The sequence below is a fragment of the Gymnoscopelus braueri genome (assembly GCF_963280865.1).
Source record: "Gymnoscopelus braueri genome assembly, chromosome: 10".
In the NCBI taxonomy this organism is placed as follows: domain Eukaryota; kingdom Metazoa; phylum Chordata; class Actinopteri; order Myctophiformes; family Myctophidae; genus Gymnoscopelus; species Gymnoscopelus braueri.
In genome coordinates, this window is record NC_137611.1 from 38,226,709 (window position 1) to 38,254,344 (window position 27,636).

The following is a 27,636-nucleotide window of genomic DNA, read 5'->3' on the forward strand; positions in this document are numbered from 1 at the left end:
GAGTTCATCCGTGAAGAGCTGTGTTTGAGCCTTTGGAAAGGCCTCAGTTGCCGTCCATCGTTGCTATTCAGAATGGGTTTTCCATCATGTTTAATCTGGGAATGGCGGTGCTGGCATTAACTTATAGCTGCACTCTGCAAAATCCTATGGGCCCATTATGAGTTAAAATAGCTGGCACGCCACTCAGGAGTTTGCTGTGCATATGGCATAACAAGGCTAACATTTAAAAGTTTCTCTTGTATGCCCTGAGGGGTTATACTATATGCATGCACGTGTTCTTGTGCTCATTAGACACACAAACACACACTGTGTGTTTGTTTGTCTGTACAGAAGTAAATGTTGTGGTTGTGGGACGGGTGTCCCAGTTCTCAACGCTCTCAGGGCTGAATGGCACGTCTCTGACTCCCCTGTGTGCTACAATGGAAGGTAGGCTGATAAAAACCGCCCTGCCACAGTTTTGAGAGAAAGCACAGGGCACAGGTGACATGCTGAATGGGTCTAAAAGGCAGCTTTTTACATTCAAAGTGCTTCTAAATTGGCACTCAAATTCCCCTTTGTGTTCTTTTCTCCCTTCAATCTGTCTCCCTTCTCGTGTTTAGAGTTGAGAGTTTAATGGAATCGTTTTGTTTTGCAGTTTGTAATAGCACAGTAGCTCACATTGTCTGGGCTATATATTTTCTGCAGTGAAACATTAGGCCAAATTAATTGCTTAGTTTCCCAGATAGTTACTTTCTTAATGGATACTTAAATACAAAAAGTAAATCACATAAAGTCATAATCTATTTTTCATGGCCCTCTTATACAGCATGTTTGCTTATAAATATGCCATGTATGCAGATGGATAAATCTGCCACAGAATACAGCAAGACGCCAAGAGTTGAAGCAGAAAGTGGCAAGACCACTTTGGTAGAGGTTTGGGCTGTGTAGTTACCTTACCATGATGTAACTCCAAAGGTGGACAAGAAATAAAAAAATATTGCTCCATTGAGTAGAAATTGATAATTCAAAATATGCTCCTCATTGACTTACATTGTATGGTTAAACAGCTCTCGAAGTCACTCTTTTAGCATGTAAACGAACGTAAACAAGGTTGATTCAGACAATATAGAACACCACCAAATACTGTTTGGTGGTGTTCAGTACTGTTTTTTTTAATAACAATGTTAAAGTCCTGTTGATTTAGCTATTTTTATTAGGAAGAAAACCCAGACTCGATCCGTGGATCCGGACCTTCAAATAGTAAAATTAACAGGAAGTTGACATTTTTATTAAAACAACAAACAGTACTGGGTTTGGTAATGTTCTATATTGTCTGAATCAACTTTGTTTGTGTTTGTTTATGTGCTAAAAGAGTGACTTTGAGAGCTGTTTTACCATACAATGTCAATGAGGAGCATATTTTAAATGATCAATTTCTAATCAATGGAGCAATTATTTTTGATTTCTTGTCCACCTTTGGAGTTACATTATGGCAAGGTAACTACGCAACCCAAACCTCCTACCAAAGTGGTCTTGCCCTTCAAATAGTGGGTTTAGCCAGCATTGGCGATTATAGGTATTATAGGTATATGTATTACACCAGTTTCAAAAAGCTTTACAGTTGTCATATCTGGGGGAGATTGCCGGCTTTATTTGATCTTAATGCATATCACAACAGAATGAAATCCTTGGTAGTTCAATCCTGATCCGCTCCACACAACAGAATGAAATCCTTGGTAGTTCAATCCTGATCCGCTCCAAATAGAGAGGTTTTCCTCTGGGTGACCAAAGATTGATGCTGGTCATTTTCTTTTGACAGTGTTTTAGGTCCCTCATAATTTTACCCCTATTGACAACAAACACAAACAAAAGAAGAATAACTACAGTTCAAGAAAGATGCATACTGGTTAACTAATAATGAAGAGGTTTGTTCGTAAATGCAATATCCACTTTCATTTAATCGCAGTCTAAAATCGCAGTCTAAAAGATTCTCAGATTGTATCCATAATCTCCCCAAGCTGGCATGCTGTTGCTCACAGGTCCCTCTGTCCTACATTGTGAGGAAATATCACTGGCTTTCTCCTGTTGTTCTATCACTGAATGCCCCATCTAGGACATAACCATCTGCAGTCCAAGTCCCGATCCTAAAAAACTAATCAGGAAACGGGAATAATGAGTAAATAGGTGTAGGCTTGAACAATCTTTTAAAAATAATTTGTTTTAGTTTTGTGTGTGTTTTTATGTTATTTTGCAGTTTTGTCAATGGTGGATATCTTGTTTTGGAATGAAACCTATCTGATGATGTTCCAATCTATCTGGATAGCATGGGTTTCTTTAGAATGTTTATGACTATAACCTAGTGCTATTATGCATTTGCAAGATAGACGCCTGAGACTGATAATGCCACAGTTGAAGTCCAATCTATTAATACGTGATTAAATAAAACAAGGACAAAACCACTTTTCACTGACTCCAGTAAATTGAAATGCTGTGCTTTATATGGCTTTTCTTCTAAAATATTGAATGTAGGCTGGAGTAGGCTAAATTACTGTCATCCTTATGTTTTGACTGAACTGAAATGCATCTTAATTGAATTGTAAAACTTTAATACCAAAGCATACTGTTTTTGATGCTTTAATTCCTGTACTACAGTTAGCCCTCTCCATTGCTTACATTAATAGCCATGTTTATTTTTGTGGGCTTAGGAAGGTAAGGATAATAGCCCACGGTGTTAACTGGACCGGTTTGATCCATTGACAGCGCAGATGTGCTCAGACAGTCCTGGAGCGACCAGTTCTGCAGGAGGATTAGAAGGCCATACCATGTTAGGATTAAGGCTGACCTCTTACTGTAACACTTGACTCTCTAGTGAGAAATGGGGAGCCAATATTAGATAAGGACTGAGTGCAAGGCAGCAGATCAACACAACCTGTTTTACCGAGACAGAGTCAAAATGGCTGATCCTCAGTGATCAGACAATATAATTTGGCTCTGATAGCTCCATGGCTACGTTGCTTGAGTATTGCCTTAGTGTTGAAAATGGTCCTGGAGGGGATCAGCCAGAACACTGTTTCTACTACTAGTGGTGCTGTTGTTGAAGGGAAAATCCTTCTAGTCTGCATGGATACTTGTTTTAAAATACTTGGCTACACAAGAGATGAATGGTTGATATGACTGCATGAGACATAGTGGCTTTGGTTTGATTGTGTTTCTGTGTTTCTTGAGCCCACAGCCTTTGTACCAGCATCAAAGTTTGCAGCATTCCAACAAGCACAATTGGCTGTGTTTGCAGGCCACCAGCAGGGGATTACTGTACAGCATGTCTTTACTGCACTAGTGACTCCTACTGGTCGGTGCAGGCGCCTGTTCAGCATCTGGGAGAGATGAGCGCTCTCCCGGTGAAACTCCTTAATGCCCTCAGGTGAAAAGGAGCAGCTAGCAACACCATGTGTATCGGAGGAGGCACATGGTAGTCTGCTGCTCTCCAGGACAACAGTGGAGGATGGTAGGGATCGGGACCACAGTACAGATGGGGTAATTGGCAATGACTAAATTGGGGGAGAAAATGAAACGAAAAGAAAAAGTTTTGCATCTAGTGTAAGTCTGTGTTGTTATCCTGAAGCAGGGTTGGAATTATTTTATATAGAGGCTTTGCAGTGTTGTGAACTGATGCCGGGGGCCATTATTTAACTTTTATGAGTACTTTGCATTTACAATCCTTGATTACAAAGTGACTTTCACATACATTTTTGAATTGGTGTCCTTGCTACCTTTATTCCAGGGTCATTCTTTATTCCCAATATATAAAAGCAATGCAATTTTTTAAGCTTTCAGTGTTTAGCTAACTGTCATAGTCAGATTCATTTGATTGTTGCATCATTGCTCGATTACGTACAAGGTCAGCCTGTCCAGTTTACACTTGACATGGTCTGACCTGTCCAAAAGGCACACTGTAGGGGAAATCAAAAGACCAAAAGGGGGCAGGGCTTCTTGTTAAATAAGAGAATATCCCTCTTTTATATATGGTGCTGACTTGCACAGTTACTGTATGTTAGTTCACATTTTTTAATAAGCTAAAGTGATCCTTGAACCCCAGACTTGGAATAGGCAGATACTGCACAACCTGCTCAGATAATTAATTCCCACCAAGCATTATAGCAGTATAGTATTATGGGATTCGAGGCCATGCATGTATAAGTGGATCCAATTGGTTCAATCAGAAGTATGAGACGTGTTTTTTGTCTACTTTCTGAGATCCTCAGGCCTACCATTGTAATCCTGTGTATTACTGTCAACATAATTTGCAGGCAGTGAAGTGGCAAGATTTGGCAGGGCTTCAGCCCTGAGTAATGTCTGATTTTGTGCAGCAAGCCTTACGCTGTACTCCACCCTTGAAGTGAGCCTCTGAGCAAGCAGAACATTCCTGTAATTACATTAGTGTTGTCCAAGTGCAGGCCCAGTTCCATGGCTGTTCCTTACAGACAGGCTGATATATATCGTGTGTGTGTGTGTGTGTGTGTGTGTGTGTGTGTGTGTGTGTGTGTGTGTGTGTGTGTGTGTGTGTGTGTGTGTGTGTGTGTGTGTGTGTGTGTGTGTGTGTGTGTGCGCGCGCGCGCAAATGGTGTATTTATATAGTGCTTTTATCCAAAGTGCTTTACATACACCATTCACACACACACACATTCATACACCGATGGCGGAGGAAACCATGCAAGGCGCCAACCTGCTCATCGGGAGCAATTAGGAGTTCAGCGTCTTGCTCAAGGACACTTCGACACTAACTCCGGGGGAGCCCCACTGCCGCCCTGTGTGTGTGTGTGTGTGTGTGTGTGTGTGTGTGTGTGTGTGTGTGTGTGTGTGTGTGTGTATATATATATATACATATATATATATATATATATATATATATATATATATATATATATATATATATATATATATATATATATATATATATATATATATATATATATATATATATATATATATATATATATATATACATATATATATATATATATATATATATATATATATATATATATATATATATATATATATATATATACATATATATATATATATATATATATATATATATATATATATATATATATATACCCATTTATTAGCTTAATCTTGTGCTCCAGTTCCAATTTTGTCTGCTCATTTCTTTGTGTCATCACTTCCAATTTCACTTGTTTAATCTGTATCATATCCTGATTGGATAAAATTGGTATCCTGACCTGAAAATGCATTTTCTGTTTAATAAAGAGATGGAGAGACATGGGGCCCTATTATGTCTTATTTCCCGGTCTTATGCGGTAATTAAGTCATAACGCCAGCATCTTATGCGCGTTGTGTGTCCACTTGTTGCGCTGAGATACTGTAGATAGAAAGGGGGAGATGCTTTAATAATAGGCAACTGAGAATGTGAATATTTGTTGGTTTGTCAAGAGATATCACAGATGTGTTTTGAACATGAGACAGTCACATAATTAGACAGAGGCTACAGTGTTTATGATGGCCATGCATACACTTGGACTTATATCTCCTTTCAATGTGATGTTTCTCACCAGCACAGAAAATAGCGCTGCGTCTTGCGCTGATCTTAAAAGGAATGGCAGCCAATACCCAAACACACCCTTGACTAATTCAGGGCCATTTACTGTGAAGCGCCTTCGCGCAATGCACAGATTACCACACTCATAATAGCAAAATGGCATTGGCCACGCCTCCACGTCTTAAGTTAAGACATAAGACCTGGTGGTAATTATAGACGTGCATAATAGGCCCCATGGAGACTCCTGTTACTGAAAAAACACTCTATAGTAGTACTATCAGAATATAGAGCTATTTAACACTTATTTTAACCAAAGAAAATCACTTGCCCTACCTTTAACTGTAACAAAGAAAACTAAAACATAAAAATGATTTTCTCATGGGGACCAGAACAATATCATTTCCACTGGGTCTTTTTCTCTGTTCAGCTCTCAGTTCCTCTCTTAAAGGTTTCTCTCTCTCCTTGTATCTGTCAAGTTGTGCTATAAAGTCAGCATCGTGGCAACAAGGAGCCAGGTCTGGTCACAGCCGAGGGCTCGACCGAGACAGCTAATAAAAAATAACATTGTTCCTGTTATTATCCCCAATGGGATTCTAATGGAAGGCCTAAAGTGCTCTGGGCTCCTGCATTGGGGAAGCAGATTGCCTCTGCAGACTCAACAGGCTGACAGCAGCAAATAGGGGCTCTGATGGTTAAGTGAGGATATAAAATGAAATGGTCAATATATAGTATATATAATGATTTAAAAAAAAAAACTATCCTCAGTATGCGATTAATTCTGCAACGTTGCCAAATGCTGACGATTTTTTTCCCTGCACTGGGGGTCGTTACAAACAAAGGGAATGGGCAGAAGCTCAACAATCTACGGTGTTCTCTGAGTAAACTGCAGTTGATCAGCAGGCCGGCTGTTGTTTTTGGAGGACTTTCCAGCACTCACCGAGTCTGTTATATTTCTAGTCGCATCGCTTTTTTGGGGGGGGGGGAGGCAGAGTGGCGTCTTTTGTTTATGCAGATTTCTATTTTGTGTTCCTACATACCCACCTGGCGAGTGGAGGTGGATATGCTTTTTTCTGTCGTTGCTGTCATTTTTGTCTTGTTACTGTAACTGCAGCTGCCACTGATCCCCCCCACCCTATACTGACTTCCATCCACACGCACGCACGCACGCACGCACGCACGCACGCACGCACGCACGCACGCACGCACGCACGCACGCACGCACGCACGCACGCACGCACGCACGCACGCACGCATGCACGCACACACGCACGCACACAGTAATTTCTAATACGAAGATATCCTTTCATAGCCACCTACTGCGCCTACCTCGTTACTTTAGTTACAGTACACAGCAGCAGTGCTGGATTGCGTCTGAATGTGCAGAGTCATGCCTGATTTATACTTAGTTGCGCACTAGTGTCGCGTGCCGAAAATAGCAGATCTACAAGCTCCCACTGGCTTGCAAGTGGTGCGCAACTGAGTATTAATCAGGCGTCAGACTCACGTAGAAGAACTTTATTATTGGCAGTATATCTGTGACCAGTGAGCCACTTGGTTGGAGTGTTTACAGTGTGCAACAGCTGTGGTACATTTATGTTTTAGAATGCTCTGTATTAGAAACAGATGACAAGAAGATTAACTTTCATCACCGTGGGGAAATTCTTTTTACTGTGTAACACTGAAAACTGTAACATAAAGTTTGACTATACAAGAGCATTAATAAATCACCAAAAGCACTGCCGTTAATGAATCATTTGGTTTTACTGTTTGTTGGTTGTTCCAGAGCGGTAAGGTTTATTTGCTAGTGTGAGTGGAGGATGACGACCAGGGGAAAGGGACATTCTTTGAAGAGTGCCCTTTGTCTGCTTATCTGTTACCTTTCCTTTATGAATAGAAGCTTTTCTTTGAATCTTAAAGGCAGGGTAAGTGATTTACTTTGGTTAAAATAAGTGTTAAATAGCTCTATATTCTGGGTATTCTCATTGCTATAGAGTGTTTGTTCAGTAAAAGGAGTCTCCCATGTCTCTCCAGTTCTTTATTAAACAGAAAAATGCATTTTCAGTGCTCATCCTGATTGGCTTATATTTCGTCACCTACCTGAAAATGTGCTATATTCTGTTTACTAAAGAGCTGGAGAGACCCCTGTGAGCGAACAAATGCTCTGTAGCAATGATTACTATCAGAATATAGTACTTTAACCTTTTTAACAACCCCCCCCCCCAAATATCACTTACTCTACCTTTAAAGATACAGTCTGGACTTGAAGAGCTTGTCTTGAGATTTTTAAATAAGCTTTGTCAACCAATCATCACTCAGAGGACAGGTTTCTTTTGTGCCATTTTCAAAACAACAGACCTTTCATAGGTTCAGAACACCAGAGCTCATATTTTAACCATTAAATATTGTATGATCTTATCTCATAAGTACAGTCAGTGAATTAAAAAAGAATGTCTCATAAATCACTGTGTAAATAGAGCTTATGGCAGCAGTCACTCAACAGGAAGCAACACACGATCATGGATTGGACCTTTAAAAGCATGCTTTTCCTCCTCATTAAGGTGTTTGTTGATCCAAGGCTCAGGAAGCTAACATTGAACCTGCCACATCCTCCCTTTCTTATGGAATAGATATTTCCTTTTGCTTGGCACTGAATGGCCAACCTCCTCCTGGCAGACTTTTACAAAGGGGCTTTTGCCTGGTACCTTGGGAGACCTTTAGAAGTCAGATTTGGGTATTAGCAGGGCTGTTTTGTACTCTTTTATTTGCTATTCTCTGGGCTGAAAGAAGGAACACAAGAGTGAATAAATGAAAACCCTCAAATGTTACAGTACAGTGAAGATGATAATAACCTTGGCAGTTATTACAGTGTGTTTGTATCTCAGAGGTATATTGGAGTCATGCGCATGAAAATTCAGCCGGTTTTCTGACTCTGAAAGACTTGAGCAAAATCTTTGCTGGACACATCTTTCAACAACTTAATCCACTGGAATATCTCGGCAGAAGCCAGATATCTGTATATACAAGTGGAGGTGGGAGTGAAATGCAGCAATGGTATTTGTTGTCTTTACACCGTGGTTCTGAAAGATGCTAGCCGACGGCGGCCGACCCCTCGAGTGTGTGTGTGTGTGTGTGTGTGTGTGTGTGTGTGTGTGTGTGTGTGTGTGTGTGTGTGTGTGTGTGTGTGTGTGTGTGTGTGTGTGTGTGTGTGTGTTTGTCTTTGTATGCACACTGCCCTTAGGCCAATGTTTTTTCAGAGATGTTTTATACTTTTTTTAAATACTTAACTTATATCTTTTGTTGATATGTGATTGTGTCTTGATCAGCAGGTCAGGTTTTCTGTCCATCCATCCATCCATCCATCCATCCATCTATCCATCCATGATATCAGATATAGCATAATCTTCCCATGTGTTGTCCCACTGTATCATATCTGTGTGAGCAGTCAGGACCTATGATAAAAATATGAAGTTGTACAAGGGCCAGCATTGAGTTTCATGGGAAATATCAGTTGCTAAATGTCAGTAATCTTGCGCACTCATCTGGCAAATTGAAATTGATTTTCTCTTGTCGATGCTTTTCCCAATAGCCAGGTTCCCTGTACTGGTTTTACCCTTCAAATGCAGGGAGAGAAAGAGAAATAGAGAGAGATATAATGAGGGAGAAGGTTGGTATTGGCAGTTTTCTACCTATAAAAGGGTACAATATACCATAATAATATCAGGTTATTAATAGAGCACTTATAGGGCATCTGTCGTGCATTGCATTTGGACTTCCTTGCAGCATTTGAACTTAAGTTATGGTCACTTGCACATTTTTTAAATACGCTTTTGCTCACCTTGCAGATTTGGTATTCATGCTGTACTGTAGGCCACTGTGCCTTGTGTCCAGCATAATTCCTCTGGCCTCCATGAGAGAGGGCACATGGCTATGGCTGTTTTCACCAGCATAGCCTTGTCCTTGACTTGCTTTCTCCTCTGCCCCTATTCCACGAAAGGTGAATTAAATAAGGCCTTAAGTCAAATCCAGGCTTGACAAAGTCGGGTCCTTATAGCCTGGTTTATTCGGTTCCATGAACGCCAAGCCAGGCTGAAAAGGAGAGACTTTGTCGAGCTAGGCCTTGTCAAGCCAGGCTGGGTCGAGCCAGGATAATGAAGCCAGGCTTCACGTATTCCTATAAAAGACCATGAAAGTCAATAGCAGAATCCTTGAACTTGACCAATCATGGAGTCCAAAACCAGAGCGGCGTTCTTCTCTGTGGCTGAATAGCAGCACTGCAGCAGCTCATGAAATCATACAAGGAAGTAAAATGTATAATAAGCAAGAAAGGAAACACGACCACAATAAATAGATCCAGGGAGAAAGTATTGCAAGCACACACAGAGAGAGAGAGTGTGTGTGTGTGTGTGTGTGTGTGTGTGTGTGTGTGTGTGTGTGTGTGTGTGTGTGTGTGTGTGTGTGTGTGTGTGTGTGTGTGTGTGTGTGTGTGTGTGGTGTGTGGTGTGTGTGTGCGTGAGACGGGACGCGCGACGGGACGGGGGTTGACAATAACCCCACATTTGCAAGACCACTTTGGTAGAGGTTTGGGTTGTGTAGTTAGTTACCTTGCCATCATGATGTAACTCCAAAGGTGGACAAGAAATAAAAAATAATTTCTCCATTGACTAGAAATTGATAATTTAAAATATGCTCCTCATTGACTTACATTCAGTGAAGAGGCTCTTTTAAACCTGTAACTAATAATGTATATATATATATATATATATATATATATATATATATATATATATATATATATAGAGAGAGAGAGAGAGAGAGAGAGAGAGAGAGAGAGAGAGAGAGAGAGAGAGAGATACATTTTTTATAATATTAAAAAAAATCTGTAATATATTATCAAACATATAACAACAATATGAACTATAGTGTTAACAGAGTGACAATGACATATCACATGAGTCATTGTGAAACAATTATGATTCATGGTCACACACTATTTCAGTAATATAATTAAATTGATTATATCTTATTGTATTTATTTCATTTTATTTGAATGCAGGGTCATTAAAATGGGTCCATATACAAACACATGTTTTGAATTAACTGTGGAAAAACTTGCAGTGGATTAAGTAAACTTGGCTGTTAGCCTGCTCCTGACCAGGCTAACTTCACAGCTAAATGGCCATGGTAACTAAGGTAGGCATGCTTTAATTGTCTTTCGTGGAATCGAGTCATGGCTAAACTTAGCCAGGGTGAACTGGCTAAACTAATCTTCAAGATAATTCAGCTTTCATGGAACCGATTCAGCCCTAATCCTGGCTAAATTAAGCCAGGATAGGTGTTAAAGCCAGGCTTTAGCTCTAATTCACCTTTCGTGGAATAGGGCCCTGCTCAGATCGGCCATCTGTGACTAACAGCCAGCAGCACTTAAAGGTCCACCAAGATCAGGTTATGTTAAATTGGCTTTTGGCAAACGTATAGGCTAAATGTCAGCGGTAGTCATCTTCAACGGCAGAGCAGGGTGCACTTCAGGTTCTTACTTACAGTAGGTGATTAGAGAAAGCCAACGAGTATCAAGCTTGTTGTTGGTGCTAAATATAGCCCTTGATATATATTATAGATTGTGGGGACAGAAGATTCTTTCAAGTATCAAGCAGTATTACTTTTAAGTCCTCATTATCTTAGTGGAAGACTGTAAGCCATTAATTATAGCTCCTGGCAATAGATTTTATAGTAGAAATAAACAACACATTTGAAAGGTCTCCGTGGTCTTAAATGAGTACGACCCTGATCTTGGAACTAAAAATAGCCTCATGCTGCCAACACATTATAAATTGTGAAAGGCATTTTGTGATTTGTAGCTAAGCAACATCGACTCGCTTCTCTTACCTAGAGAGTATTGACCTTGATATTAGCACTTAGTGTAGCCTTTGACAATACGATAGATGAGGGAACAGGGCGCTTGTTTTAAAGCTCTTTAAAAGTCTTGTTTTTAAAGCTCTTTAACAGCCTCGGGTCTCTCAGATGAATGGCAACCTTGATGTTAGTGCTAAATAAAGCCCCTGACAACAATTATTGTAGATGGGGAAATGCATTCCATGTTTTGAAGGCTTAAAGGAACACTTTTTTTTTTTTTTTTTTTTTCAATCTTATCTACATAATACTATATGGTGGTACAATTTATGTTTGCTCACTCTGTGTCTCAGAGGCGTGCTGTGGATAGCTTGAAGATTTACCTGCCCGTGACATCATCGGTGGCGGCCGGTGGGGATGTCAAACTAGACTTCTAGATTAATTTTATTTATGCAACAATCGCAGCTACTATTCTATGGCGCCAGGAGGAGAAAGGCTGTAGTTTCAGATCATCAGTCATCTGTAGCAGATGGTTTCGTACATTGGGGTTCTCTCCATAATCAGGCCGACCCAGATCTTGGGGGGGAACTACTGTAGGCCTAAAAGGCCTCGATTTAGTTGAGCATACTGTAGTTGTATATCCTACAAGGGCAGCATTTGTAGGTCACATTAACATGATCAACACTGAGAAATAACATCATCAAATGAGATTGGGAGCCCATGTCCAGGGGGAAGCAATTGTTTTAAGTGCTGTTGCTTTTTCATGGGGGGGTTGGGGGGTAGAAGAGTGACAGCTGTGTCAGTCTCAACACGACACAATGGGTTGCTGGCATCCAGGAAGACTTCCAGTGAGTCCTAGTTTTTCGCTGCTTCTGAAAGGTAGATTAGCGCTTCGTGGAATGATGTTCCAATTCTCATAACGGAACCTTTGCGTGACAAATATTGTTTCCCCTCCTCCCAGAAGGTTGCCAGATGCAAATGCATAAAATGTTTAATCCTTTATATACTCATGGGGATTATGTTTGTATTTGATATCAGATATGCATTAGTGAAATGGAGTTTGACAGCATTTCAACCCACTCACCCCAGTACAGTATATGTACCGTATATATCCATTAGCATGCGCGCACATGCGCACACGCGCACACGCACACACACACACACACACACACACACACACACACACACACACACACACACACACACACACACACACACACACAATATACTGTAGTGTATACATACAGTTACAGTACACCCAAACACAATAACACACCCAAACAAAGACAGGGAGAACAAGGGGAGAAGGAAGTGGGATTTTTCTGTATACCGTCAATGGTTTAGACTGGGCTCTCCCCCTGATTACTCCCCCCCCCCCCAGCCCCAGCAGAATGATCACACACAAACTGGTCTGAACTAAGATTGTACAGTATGGTATCATCATATGGTGGTATCATTATGCCACCATGACAGATTAGTGGGTTGTTGTTTTTTTGACCTGATCAAGGGATTTCCTTTTCAACTGTGACCGTTGGGGGGGGCGGTATGCACTACGGACGCACCAATAGGATTTGAATAATGTTGTTGCTGTGAGAATCAATCGCAGAATTAAGTGATTGTCCACTGAGGGATCATCGGGAATGTAAACCAGCAGTTTACTAACCTGTGGGCCGGGGCCCACTGGTGGGCTGTCAGGATATTGCAAGTATAGGCCCCCAAATAATTGGCAAAACCCTGATTTTATTGATAATATAACATTACTATTATTTACAAATGTCATGTTTTTTTCTTTGAAACCGTGACAAATGAGTTTTCATTTTGATACTGATAAAGATGCATGCAAAATCTCTAGTTACAATTGTTCCTATGAAGCACGTTTATAATAGGTGAAGTATTTATAATAAAAATCACTGTTTCCATTTAGCCAAATGAGGCGTAGCAAATGCAGACTGGCAGCTAGCCTGTTAATTCAGTTTTGCCACTAAACACCACATTGTGATTTGTGTGGCTATGTTCACAAACTACACACTTAGTAACTTGCTATATCGATAGCTTAAGTTTGGACAGGGTGGCCATGGCATTACCAGACTCTATGTTTAAACATGTAAGGCAGGAGTCAGCTGAAATCCATTTAAATAGTGGCAGATAGTGGAAGCTCACAACGCATCATGATGCGACACATTGTGAGCTGCTATATAAATAAATATATATTTGAAATTCCTTGAAATTCTTTTAATTTTTTTAAATTCTTATATATTTTTATAAAAATGTTATGCTGTAATGACATGCCAAAACGCCAGGTTGGTTGAGTTGTGAGGCAGCGTACAGCAGAAAGTCAGCCTCTTCACTTGGAGCACTGCTGTACTGTTCTGGGTTTGCCCTGCCACAGACCAGCTGTGTGAGGGGACTGCCCCCTCTGCTGGGCTGTGCAGGGATCAGCACATTGGTATCTCTGCCATGTCACAGCCGTGTCCTCCTGAGCTGTGTGGCAGCAGGCGGCGCTGGAAAGCCAGCATCTGACTGTCCTCTTGTCTTCATTTGGGAATGAATGAATGGAGGGTGGCCAAGGTGCCACTGCTGTATGTACAAATGTACAAGTAGTACCTTTAGTATGAAGCGAGGAGAGAGAAGGAAAAACAGACAAAACAAACTCGCACCGATGAGATTTAAGACAGTGCATGAGGTTTATCATATTAATTGTTAAAAGAAAATCAAACTTGCACCTTGAAGCAGGCGCTTTTAGGTTCAACTGATCATGGCAAGTAAAACATATTAATAGAATATGCATATGCACACTTACTCCCAGTTGTATTAATATATATTCTAATTAATATAATATATATATATATATATATAATATTAATTAATACAACTTTGAATGGGAGCAATTTAAGTCACAGTGTCAATTGATAGTACTATATTATATACTCCTACTAGCCATATTATTATTATTTGTATTACCACAATATATTAAATAGCTTCTTGCAGTATGAAATTAATTAATATACCTCAATCTACTTCATCATCAGAGGATATTTTTTATTAACTTTTTTTAGTTTGTGTCTCTATTTTATTGCCTTGGCTAGAGAGAGAGAGAGAGAGAGAGAGAGAGAGAGAGAGAGAGAGAGAGAGAGAGAGAGAGAGAGAGAGAGAGAGAGAGAGAGAGAGAGAGAGAGAGAGAGAGAGAGAGAGAGAGAGAGAGAGCACAAGAGAGAGATGGAGGCCTGTTAAATATTTCCTCGAATCCTTGATTAATTGAAATTGGATTTTAACTGCTCACTGGACCATTATGGCGAGAATCAGGTGCCAAGTAGGTAGTGATTTTGCATTGCAAATGTAATTTTCTGTTTTCTTTTTTTCTTTTTTCTATTGCCCAGGAGTACCCTAAAAATAACTGGGAGTTATGTTTTTTCATGAGCCATTTTCATCAGGTTGAGGGTTCTCATTATTTCAATTCCCATCGCGATCAGCATTTGAAATGAAATCCAGCATGGGCCACATTGTTTACTGAGCTAAGGCGCTTGTAGAGTGGTCTTTCTCATAAAATATATTCTTTTCATGCCTAGATGGAGCTTGCTGAAGCTGCAATTTTGGTTGCACGATACATGGCTAATGTGCTTTGAGTTTTCTATTTGTTATTCAAGTTAAATGGCATTGCTTGCTGATCATTTTATTATTTACTGATTTATTGCCTATTTTGTGCTGCCGTGATAGTTTGCCTGAGCAATTTTGAGATGGTGCCCAACAGATCAAAATGGAGAGCAGAAAATAATATCAATGGGGGGAAAATGACACCCTCATATTCAACACACACCTCTACTTTTTCTTGTGAATGTCCAGTCAGTTTTCATCTGCCCAATTTCTCACTTCATCCCAATAAGGTTGCGTTACAAATGGTCGAGGTAGCATTCAATATCCTCCTGATGATTCTTCTCCCTATAAGTCTCTATGAAATCTGGTCACACAGGCTCACAATAGGATGGGATGGCTGGAGAGAATTATGGCCCTCCAGTGTTACAATGAACCACCCCCGTACCCCCTCTACTGCCACCAACACCATCCACATTATATCTGTGAACCAGGATCAATAGCTTTAGTGCCTCCACAGATAAGGAAATAGCCCGCTGGTTGCTTCTGGGTGATAGGTGTTAACTGAAATGTTCCTTGGGTTGACCCACAACCAGTGGTACAGGTAATGTTTATGTCTATCACTGAAAGATATCACAGTAAAAAAAATAAGGTCACTACTCACTAGTGAATCTAGAGTCATAATGTAAGACATACTTCTCGAATAAATTGTCTTAAAATTGACTTGAGGTTAGGATTCTCCTTTTGAGGTTTGCCCTTGGTGTTATAATTCTCAGTTTCTCTCCTCATGCCTCCATATAATCATTTTCTTTGCCAGTTTTACAGTCATGACATGGCCACATGATTGCAGATTTTCTGTGGAATGTTACACAAGCCACCTAGTAATTACCCTAACCGATGAGGAAATTAGAAATTGTGGGTTCTCTTGTATTAAATCCGATGGACGCTCAGCCCCCTATAACACCCCCTCCTAGCCGTCCAATTGCCTCAATACTCTGTGACACATAATTTCCCTGGTGATTTGTGGCCAGATTGAGGTCGGAGGAGAAGAGGACATTTTCTTTCCTCTTTTTCACTTGTCACTGGAACAGATGCTGTATCACTGCAGCAGGTATGTGGGGAGGTCTCCTTTTTTCTTAATGTTCCATAATCACCTCTTGATGGCCAGCTATTACACAACATTAGCAGTCAATGAAATGCCCCTCTGGATAGCAACATGTATTACTTTTGGTTTGGTGGGGAAAAAACACTAAAAGGAGCACATTGGACTCACAGCCTCTTCTTGTATGTTCATTTTGTAGGATCAAAGTCGAGACCTCTTTGATCAAAGATATTATTATGAAGCCACAAAACTACCGGTGATGTAACGTACATGCAATTGCAGCGTAAACGCAAGAGTCTTGTCAGTGAACGGTCACCTCGGTTTCTTTTCATCCGCCCCCACGTGTTTGATCCTCCTCAGAGAAGTGAGGCCTCCAACCCTCTCCTGGGAGTTTTGATGTTGGAAGATCAGAGCATGTAGGTGGTGCATGCTGTTTGGCTTGGTTGTCAGCACCCCGCCAACCCCATCCCCACATTATTTTGCACCACATCTAATCTTCTCACAATCGGACAACTAGAAAGAAGCACCGCCTTTATGAAAAATGTACAAAGAAAATAAAAGATTTTTCCACCCATTGCTGGCTGGGAGTAATGTATTAAAGTTTCCCAAATATAGTGTCTCTGCTGGACACTATCACCTCAGGATCCAAGATATCGTCGTGTGCTATAGTCATTTAGCCTGTCTTTCTTTTCCCTACTGTTTCTCTCATGTTTGTGCTCTCTCTTTTGTCTTTCTCTCTCTTTCCCATTCTCTCTTCCTTTGTTCTGTGCATTGATCTCTGTATCAACCCTGCCATTAATGTCTCCTCTGCAAGACCTCTCCCTCTCCTCTACACTATGATTAATGGATATGCATAGCTTTCATTGCTCCCCAACTGTTTCTGCCAAGTTTTAATTCGTGTCGTGTCCTCCAGTTGATCATTTTGCCGTTTAGCGACGGATGAAACGACAATGTGCCATCTTGGCGAAAACGGACATTCTCCTAATCCTGTCACTCATAAAAATGACGCGATGACAACTCTGTGGATTGTGTGGCATCAGCTCTTTCACAGTATTTGAAATGACAGCTCCATCTAGTGAAAAGTGTAAGCTCTCCGGCTCAGTGAACAGAGATTAAGTGGTCCTCTCGGCCATGTACGACAGGGGTGTATTAGCATAGTTCAATGTGTCTTCTTTATGCCATCAAATAGTTGGAGTATTTCATAGATCTGGGGTGAAAAGAGCTGTGAGAGAACATCACCTGCCTTGAACAGACAACATACCGATTGGCTTTTGCATTGTGTCTCTTTCTCTCTCTGTCATTTGTGGGACACTTACAATGCCGATTGAATGTGAGTGGGCTCATATCTGCAAATCAGGGGTGCCATTCTTTCAGCATCTCATTCCGATGCTGTCAAGGCTGCAGACTTCCTTGCATCTGAGATATTGTCATTTCTAATGGTTGTTTTCATTTCAGTCTGGATCTGTCTTTTGCCCAACATTAACATAACATTTACATTGCAGGAATCCAGCAGGTTCTGATGCAAAGTAATTCACCGATCTTCTCTCTTTCTGTCGCTCTTTCTTCCTCTTTAGTTGGCTACAGTTACAAGTGTATGCAATCGTATTATTTTATTTCATCTTACATAAAATGTAAAAAAATAAATAAATAGAAACCACAGTGACTTACATTTCTTTCTCTTTTTCTCTTCATCCTCAGAGGAAGTTGATGATAGCGTCCAGTCTGATAGTGGCTGTGAGCCTCTTTGTGGTCATGGTGTACACGGAGAAGCCCTATTTCCTCCTAGAGCCGGTTTTTGGCCAGACGTTCAGCAGACACTGGATTCCTGGCTTCTCCAGACCACCGCACAAAGCCTTCAAACCCCACCTTGGCTACGTCAGTATTCCCAAACAGGAGGTGAGTGAGGGGCTTCTCTATGTAAATGCATAAATACATTGTGTGCAAGCACACACACAGACATGCACGTATGCATGCACGCACGTACACACACACATTATGCTCAAAACGAGCTGGCAGATCTGCTACTTTTGATGCTTTTGTGTGACCCTGTGGCTGTGTGATCAAGTAGAGCGCTAATTTACGAAAATAACACAAAAAGTTAAAATATGGAGATAAGCGGTTTCTGCCTGACAGCAACGTTATGCTGTTTCTTCACTGCTAGAGGCATACCGTCGCTGTTGGCCAGAAACCTCATACTGTACCTCCATATTCTTTCTCCGTAAATTAATGTCCTACCTATTTTTGCTATTTTTGGACAATGTTTGAAAGTGAAAGTGGTTAAGTGTGTCTGTGGGTTTCATAAATATTGAACCAATGAAAAGTTGTCCTTGGGTCCTTGGCTACCCCGAGTGTGGCCCCAGGGCCTGAGTGGATATTATTCTGGTCAGCACCTTGACCTCGTCTGTCATTGTGACAGGGTGCTGTCACAAATTTTGTCGCCCGGAGGGACAGGTGATGTCCACCAATCTGAACTCTATTTTCTCCTCTTCCTCCTGGTAGGAAACTGTTTAAAAGAGTCTCTAAATGACATATATATATATGTGTGTGTGTGTGTGTGTGTGTGTGTGTGTGTGTGTGTGTGTGTGTGTGTGTGTGTGTGTGTGTGTGTGTGTGTGTGTGTGTGTGTGTGTGTGTGTGTGTGTGTGTGTGTGTGGGGGGGGGGGGGGGGGGTTGACATGTCTGGAAACTTTCAAAATAACCTTGACTCATTATGCTTTTACCCTTGTGGAATTTTCCCTTGGCCTAGCAAGCTCATATTATTTATTTATAGTTTGTGTTGCACATTAAGTAATTCTTTAGCACATGTATACACATGCTGTGTCAGTGCTGTCAAACACTATTTTGACAGATTTGGAACATTATTTCACCATTTGATTGGTCTGAGCATCCTCCAGTCTGTATGTGGTTCTTCAAATGAAGGGAAATGACAGGAAAGTCATAATATTTATCTGCTGGTTAGATCTGGTTGTCATTAGTCAAACTTGCACACCGTCAGTGGAATATTACTGACACACACAACACATCCACAGTGAAGGTCTCAGCTCAAAATACTTAGGAATCATGATGGGAGATTGCATGGAACCTGGATAAAACACAGTGTTGGATAGTTCTTAGCCGAGTCTGCCAATTAACCAGCTCAAACTACAGTAGAGGCCACTGTGTCTTTTATTTAAGAATTTAAGAACTATCTAAGGCCTAAATAGTTCTAGTCACAGTTCTAGTCTTCATAATAAGATTTGAACATCCAGGGTTTGAAATAAACAGGGGGTTGGGGCAAAATGCTCTCAAAATTGACCAAATGCCCTTGAAAATCATTTAAGGGGGGGGGGGGGGTAGAAAAAATATTCAGACAATATTCAGACAGCTCTATGCTGTAACCTATATATCCCCATACAACGTATGGAAATAAGCAATCGTTGCCTTTAGACATTCTCTCCTTTCAACTCTATGATGCAGCTGATTTATTTTAAACTAGTTTATGGGTTTTGTGGAGAAAATGGTGTGCATTGTGTACATGCAGCACTGATGCTGAGAGGTTGGGCAGTGGGGTGGTTATTTTTGTTGTTGTTTTTTTTATCTTGTCTGTCTCCCAAACCAAACCAAAACAGAACCAAATGTCTCCAGTTGGACACATTGGTAAACAACTACTAAGGGTGCCTCCAGTGTCTCTGCGTGTGTACGGTGCACACAGCACCAATATGTTGCTCTCCAGCAAATGCATGACAGTCCAACACATTATTGTTGAATAAAAGAGAATAACATTCACAGCCTTGTGTGATTTAGATAACTTCACATATTCAAATCACCGCTTTGATTTTATTTCAGTACCATGCACCCCTGCATTCAGGTAATGTTTTCCTTGTGAGTCATAACCACGCATTAGCTTTTGATTAATATTTTATATATGATCATCTAACAAGGCTATGTTTCACCTTGATGCTAAAAATGTATTCAAGCAGCACAAAGGCCAAACCTCCGAAAGGATTTTCTTTATTCCTTATAATATATCAGGTTCTTCTGTGATGGCTTTGAAAGAGTCTGTTTGATGTCTCTGGTGAACATTGTTCCCTTGTAATTTTGCATACCTTGGTCCATGGTCCCATTCTCCCACATTCAGACGGCTCTATGCGGTAGCCTATATATCCCCATACAATTTATGGAAATTGAAATATCAAAGCCTTTTAATTCCCAGCACGTCACAATATAAGACCGAGCTGCATGTTTGTTGTTTAGGGCAGGAAGTGACAGAAATTGAAATGGAACCCATAGAGGCGGATATTGGGCACTTGCACGCAGGAAAAATAAATTTCCTACACTGAGACATGCAAACATGATGCAATCTTTCCCACTCACTGACGGAGGAAGAACATTAGCATATTGCACTCTCCCCTCCCTGTTGGAAAAGAGGAAACCAGGAGTGTAGCTTGGAATCCTGGACACGTCGCCCTGGACCCCCAGTATTTACTAAACAATAATAGTCTATAAACCCTAGGAACCTTTGACAATCTCTGTCAGCTCAAGGCTCTGGGAATCTTCTTAATTTGCTAACCTTATTAAGGCCCCCCTGGGTGGCGTCTCTGGATCTATATTTGCATTGGTTGCCCTCCCTCTCAATGAGAAACGGATGCCTTGTATTCTGCCTGTATTGCTAGATTAACCCTTTAAGACCGGGAAGGGAACGCACCTGTGTCATTTTAAGATGTCTTTGGCAAAAATAGCAGATCTACAAGCTCATTGCGCGGCACTCGGTGCCGCACTATGAGCTTGTAGATCTGCTATTTTTTATTCATTTTTAATCGTGACAATTTGTGCAAATCTTTGAATATTCGTACATATATATTTTTAACTCAAATCTTTGCTTCTGGGGTCCCTGGAACAACATATTTTGAGATGGGGGTCCGTGGCCAAATACATATAATTTTGGGGGTCCTTGACATGAAAAAGTCTGAGAACCACTGATATAGAAACATACGTTTTTCAAAAAAGAATCGGCCAAATTGCAAAAAGAAATTGCGATTTCTCAAAAATAGCAGATCTACAAGCTTATAGTGCTATGAGCTTGTATATCTGCTATTTTTGAATAGCCAAAGAAATCTAAAATGACACAGATGCGTTCCCGGTCTTAATGGGTTAATGCGGGGCGTCAACCCCTCCCTCCAGGGAGCGTCGTGCACACGACAGAGGGCCAGAGGCAGTCACGCATTACACCACATCTCCACTTCTGCACCTCCTTCTGGGTTCAGACGAGCCTGCTTAAGTCACCCATCACCTCGTCTCTCACCCTCCCGTAGAGATTTATGAAAATCATGCGAAAGGCTGGCGGCCGTGGCAGAATTAGGCTTCCTTTTTTTTCTCCCCTCGCAAGTCCCTCACATTGCCAGTGACTTTTACCACAGCAAAGTAGAAGAGGCAGTGATTTATCTGAAGTTGAATGTCAACAGCGTTCCAGAATGCTCCCAGAATTCCAGATGAAGTCGGGAACAACAGACAGAATATTAGAGCGAAGGGGGTGATAGCCTTGTCAGGTGTCATGAACGTTTAGTAAAAAAGTCCACCGCACAAGTTGTAGTAGCAACACCTCAAGAAACAGGGAATACGTCCTCTGTGCCTGCCAGACACTGAGATATTCTGGTTTGATCCACAGTAGTTGAGGTGTTATAAGCCTTTCTTGAGCATGTATAATGCATAACCCCAGTGGTGTGCGAATTGCCTGCGTTATTTCCCTTATTGGATTGAGTCTGTCTGGAGTGGTGATGCATTGTTCCCACTCTACTTTTCAGGTTGAAATGGAATACATTTATCTTGTGACACTGCTCCTCCGACCGCCTTTTGGAATTCACGTCTCAGGTCCATCACGGTGTGAGGCAGAAATTCAATATTTTCATTCACACTAGAAAATGCTGCATTCCGGCCATTTTTTGAAAACGTAAACAATGGCAGAAGTGGCAGAGAGCGCTGGTCTTTGGATTGCTTTGTTGATCATTTTAATGAGAAATTGCTGCCATGCAGACATTTCAAAATGACCCAATGATACCATGGAAATCACTGAGCACAAAGGAAAATAAAGCCTGGCAGCTTAAAGCAATTATTCTGTAGCTTCTATTGAGTCCACTCTGAAATGGCAATTCAGAAGTAAATTACATTTCAACTTTTAACTTTAGCAGCACCCAAAAGTGCTTTGAATTGATAAGTGCCCTGTTGCATTTTACACAGCTGAACAGCTAATGCTAATCAATGTCTTTTTTTTGTCATAGTGGGATTCTTAAGTCTCAGAGACTAGGCCTATAGCATATTAATGTTGTAATTATCACCCATTAATGAATCATGTTTTGAGCATTTTAATGAATGTCAAGGTTAAGTGCACAACCCATTGCCATAAATTAGTGACAGCCACGTTAAGCATTTTTTTAATCGCCTACTCTTTTTGAGGAATTAAAATTGGAGGCTTGACTGCGTGGGCTGAGTAGATTTTGTACTTATTAACAAGGCGCAAATTTATTGGGATTTAAAAAGTGAATTGCCATTTTTGATTAGTGTACGCCCCAGCATGTAAACACAAACCAGTCGGCCATGAATTATATATCATGCTTAAGTAACACATTTAGAAATACACAAAGAGGGAGCATAACATTTTACTGATTTACAGGAGGTAACAATACTTTCAGACCCAGGGTTTGAATTCAGCAAATACCAAGATAAAGTTGGTATATATATATATATATATATATATATATATATATATATATATATATATATATATATATATATATATTTATTTTTTTAAAGATATTTTTGGGGGCTTTTTCTGCCTTTAGGATAGTAGGTTGACAGGAAATGGGGAGAGAGATGGGGGGGGGGGGTGACATACAGCAAAGGTCGTTGGGATTTGGAGTCGAACCTGTGACACGCTGCCAAGCTGGATTACCAGCATATGTGGTATGCGCCTGGACCGCCAGGCCAGCGGACGCCCATAAAGTTGGTATTTTTGTTGTTTCTTTGTCTGGAGAACTACTGTACTTTTGGAAAAAAGCCCTCAACATGTTGTATTTTATATAATCAAGTACCATTCTATTTCAGTCCCAATTGTTTTATTTATTTATTTTATTTTAAATCATTACACTCTATACCGGGTACCCTCTTTTCTTTACCTCTACACCAAATGTCTTGCATTGTGACCCTAACTCTTGTAGATCGGCTAATGTACGCCTGTTATGACATTCCCAGAATAGGGGCGCTAGGGTTCGTGTGGTTAAACAAATTTAACCCACAGAGGGTTAACTGAACCTGCAGCTCGCCAGGCAGCATGCAGTCCCCAAAGAGCCCAGCCCAATCTATATGTGCTGAGAGGCGTGATGGAGTTATGAGTCAGGCTGAGGGGAGCGGGGAGGCTAATGGACAAGCTGCTGACAGCTCAAGGCTGCTGTGATGTGTGTCTCAACCACCCGGTAAATGGAGAGGTACAAGCCTGGGCACTGAGATTACTCCTTAACCCGTCACTGAATCCTATAGGGGAGAAAGGAGAAAGAGAGAAAGAGAGAAAGAGAGAAAGCGAGAAAGAGAGAAAGAGACGGTGTAATACAGGTGCTCCCTTAAACTGTTCCATAGAGGCATGACTCTAGAAAACCAACATGGTCTTTTGTGTTGCCTGGCACCGTCCCATGGCTGTGACTGATGATAATGGATGTACGGAGCTATCAGGAACGTTAGTGTGTACTTGCCATAAACCGTGCATGCTGTCAAGTTATTTGTTAGATAAAAGGACTCCAACTCTTTGCTGTAATTTAGTTAGTGCTATACTCTTTTAAAAAAAAAGGCTATTTTGTGTTATGATGTGTTGACGTGATTTTTTTATGTGACATGTGACCTTTACAGACTAGCATAATACAGTACAAATGTATGTAATTCATATACAGTCCAATGCCATTTATATTCCCATGGCACATGAACTTTCAGTTGTTTGTTTGTTCTTTATTTTTTTCTTACTGCCTTTCTTAACTTTCTGAACTCTCTCTCTAGCATTGATTTACTCGCATACGCTTAACCTTATCGAAACAAAGCAGACATATTAACTTAATTTAGGTAAATGCACCGTTTCACAGCCAAAGCAGCATCGTTCAGAGCAGAGAGTTTCTCCCTCCCTCCCCTGGCAGAGCTTAGCAAAGAGCAATTATTGAAGGTTCACTACAAATCCTCCCGCTGCAATATAGTGTGGATGAATGCGGCAGCTTCCTTGTTCTACCATAATGCACTGTGGCAATAAGACAGTTTGTCGTTTGGCGAAGGGAAGCTGATGGGTCCATTTCAACTGCACTGTAATCTGGGAGGGGGCCGATTCAATTAACTTAATCAATGTCTGAGTGCAGTGACATTGATCTTTGGAAGCGCGCGAAAATAATATAAGGCTATAAAATGCTGATGAATATCTGTATAGATAATTACCAAATTACAATTTATACAGTATTATGACAGATATGCCAATATAACACTTCAATTATACATTTAAATGTGGTGGCCTGAAATGTAATGCCATTAGCATAAATTGTAGGCTAAATTAACATGTCGTGTTTAAAGAGGCCATTTATGTTTAAAGAGGTCATTGACGCTCTATGTCCATTTGAGAAGAGATTCATTACCTGAAATTCAATATAGAGTCTGTAAAACTATCATCCTTTTGTCAGCCAAGTACTTACTAACTTTATCCTTTAACACAAGCCATAATTTGTTTTATTTTTGTGTGCGATCATCTACCATTTTGTAAGATAAGGGCCTCTACTTGAGTGTGGTAAACTGCCGCACTTGGCTGATAACCCAGCACAGCATACGTTCAGGGGGTATGTACATAGCCTGGAAACCAGACGAATCCGCCAGTGCCAAAAAAAAAGGCCCTCGGCAGATTAGTCTGGCCATGCCAGGCTAGTACGTACGTACATGCATACATTCTAAGTAAGAACTTTTTTTAAATTCAACTTTCCATCTATCCTTCTCCTCCAGCCCCTGAAACTGCACTGTGATCTGTGCAGCATCGTGTCCAGCTCAGGTCAGATGCTGGGCCAGGCTGCCGGCGCTCAGATCGACCGCTCCGCCTGCATCTGGCGGATGAACAACGCGCCCACGCGGGGCTTTGAGCAGGACGTGGGCCGGCGGACCACCCTGCGGGTGGTCTCCCACACCAGCGTGCCGCTTTTGCTGCAGAAACCCCAGTACTTCTTCGGCCAGGCCAACGACACCATCTATGTGGTGTGGGGGCCCCTGAGGAACATGAGGAAAGACGGCAAGGGCATTGTGTACAACATGCTGCGACAGGCGGCTGAGAACTACCCCCAGGCACGCATCTACGTCACCACGGAGGACAGGATGAACTACTGCGACATGGTGTTCAAGAAAGAGACGGGCAAGGACCGGTGAGTCTGTGTTCTCTGTGAGATGTGTGGCGTTTGTTTCCTCCTTCACACAGCTGACGTCCAGGTTTATACTTATCGGGCTGAGCTTTTCTGGAAGACTGTTTACCCTCTCCCCACCTTCTCTGGTGTTCAGTTAACTGGCGTAGTCTTGACATGGTTGACCTTATGGAAGCGTGATGGCTCTCGCAGAGGCTCTATGCTTTCCCTCCCCCCTGCACTCTCGCTCTCATCTAAGTCAGAAGCTATACTTCCCCCTGAAGAGCCCCAGCACTGTGCTGGAGGACATTTTAAAAAGAGGGCCTTTTGATAAGCCCTTGCATCAGAAACATGAACCGGTAAAAATGAAGACATCAGCTGGTCTGGGGAAATTCCAGTTAATGAGCTAGCATGCTTCTTCTGGCAGTCTTTCAAAACAACCCAGCTGGCGTCACTGGCATAACGTCACTGACACTGCATCTTGAACCTTTCTTTCATCAGCCCAACACCCCAAAACCAAGAGATTAGTCTGGTTGCAGGTTAATCTAGGATAAAATCTAGGATTTACACCTAAAAATATTTTTAGGTGTATATTGTTTCTTAGAGAAACCAAATGAACTAAAATTGGACTGTATCATTTGGTAAAAAGGTATTTTTTTATTATCCAAGCCCGCCATACAGTAAGGTTAACAAGCATGAAAGCCAGACTGGCCAATGCCATTATTTGTAGTAAACCTTGTTTCGCTGCCTAGTGTCGCCGACTTCATTACCATACAGCTCGACTCCCAGTGTCTCCCACATGTCGCCAAGACCTTTCTTAACTCCGTAAGCGGATTAACATGTTCAATAATAACCGTAGCATCTATTCAGTTCCATTGTCTACTTCTCATTCACAGCGGCAGGGTTAATGCGCGCTTCTCATGTACCGCATACTTCAGCCAGCCTGAGGCATTCTGAAGGCCCGGGCAACACACATACAGATGTGGGATTAGGGAGAGGAATCTCATTACAGGACGTAATGCTCCTGTGTGCAATACCCTGCTCCACTCATTACACGCCAAAACTGGAGGTGTGACAATGGCCCGCAACTAATGAAAATATTTTTTCTGTCTGCTTTCACGTTTGTTGACTTGTTTAGTGTTTTTGCATATCTGCCTGCTTGCCTTGTGTGTGCTTCAGTCTTAGGAGATAATTAGTGTCCATGGTAACACTGCCTCAATGTGCCTCAGTGTCATTTCACTGATGTATAGGAAAGGACACAAGGGCTGAGAGAAAGAGAGAGAAAGACAGAGAAAGAGAAAGAGAGAGAGAGAGGGAGAGAGAGAGAGAGGTGAAAAGGGCATATTATTTCCTATATATTGGCTGGCCAATCTTTCTGGAAAATATTAGCATTTTTGCACCATATTGTCAAGGACGAGGGTCTCGTCAACACTATTGAGACAGTATCTATTGATGCTGCATTACATACTGTAATCGACAGCTATTATATCTATGCTCTGATATATTATACAGTATGCTAGTAGAGCATTGATAGTAGACAATACGCGACAAAAATACATTGGAATCATTACAAACAAAATACATTTGTTTGCAATGATTCCAATGTATTTTACTGGCATACTTGAATTCTGCAACTGACCCCATTGCCTACTACTAAGTACAGGGGTTTCCTATAGATTGATTGATTGATTGAATACGTTATTAACTGTTTGCAAAAAGTACAGTGGTACAGTTATACAATAATGCTAAAAGGATGACAAAAAAAGCCCTGGGGCTTGTTTCCATTGTGGTCCTATGTATTCAAGTAATCAATAATATTGCCTACTACTACAGTACCTTTAGCATTTATATTGTTGTGAACAACAACCGAGCACAACACCTTTACTGTTACGTTTAGTGTGTGTGCGAGAGTTAACACTCACTGTATGTACAGTACGTACGTATGTGCGCTCGCACAAGCGTGTGTGTGTGTGTGCGTGTGTGTGTGTGTGTGTGTGTGTGTGTGTGTGTGTGTGCGTGTGTGCGAGTGTGCCTGTTTGTGTTCACTTGGCTCCCATCAGCACTCGTTGCGCGGTGCTGGAGATAATCATCGGCTTGTTGGAGACAGAACAGTGATCGAACACAACTCTAATTATCCAGATTGCTGTGAGGAGACTGCAAGACACGCCGCCTCAGCCTCT

The 27,636-nt window shown here is 41.2% G+C and overlaps 1 protein-coding gene across 3 annotated transcripts in view; it reads left to right on the forward strand.

Moving 5' to 3' along the window:
- The window catches only part of st6galnac3 (ST6 (alpha-N-acetyl-neuraminyl-2,3-beta-galactosyl-1,3)-N-acetylgalactosaminide alpha-2,6-sialyltransferase 3), a gene marked incomplete at its 3' end in the record, with an annotated part of 59,619 nt that overhangs the window by 2,102 nt on the left and 29,881 nt on the right, over positions 1 to 27,636 (forward strand). For all 3 annotated transcript variants that reach the window (XM_080439235.1, XM_080439234.1, XM_080439236.1), the window contains exons 2-3: positions 17,778 to 17,975; positions 25,071 to 25,480. In XM_080439235.1, the coding sequence (XP_080295361.1) occupies positions 17,778 to 17,975; positions 25,071 to 25,480 (608 nt within the window). The remainder of the gene's footprint in view (positions 1 to 17,777; positions 17,976 to 25,070; positions 25,481 to 27,636) is intronic.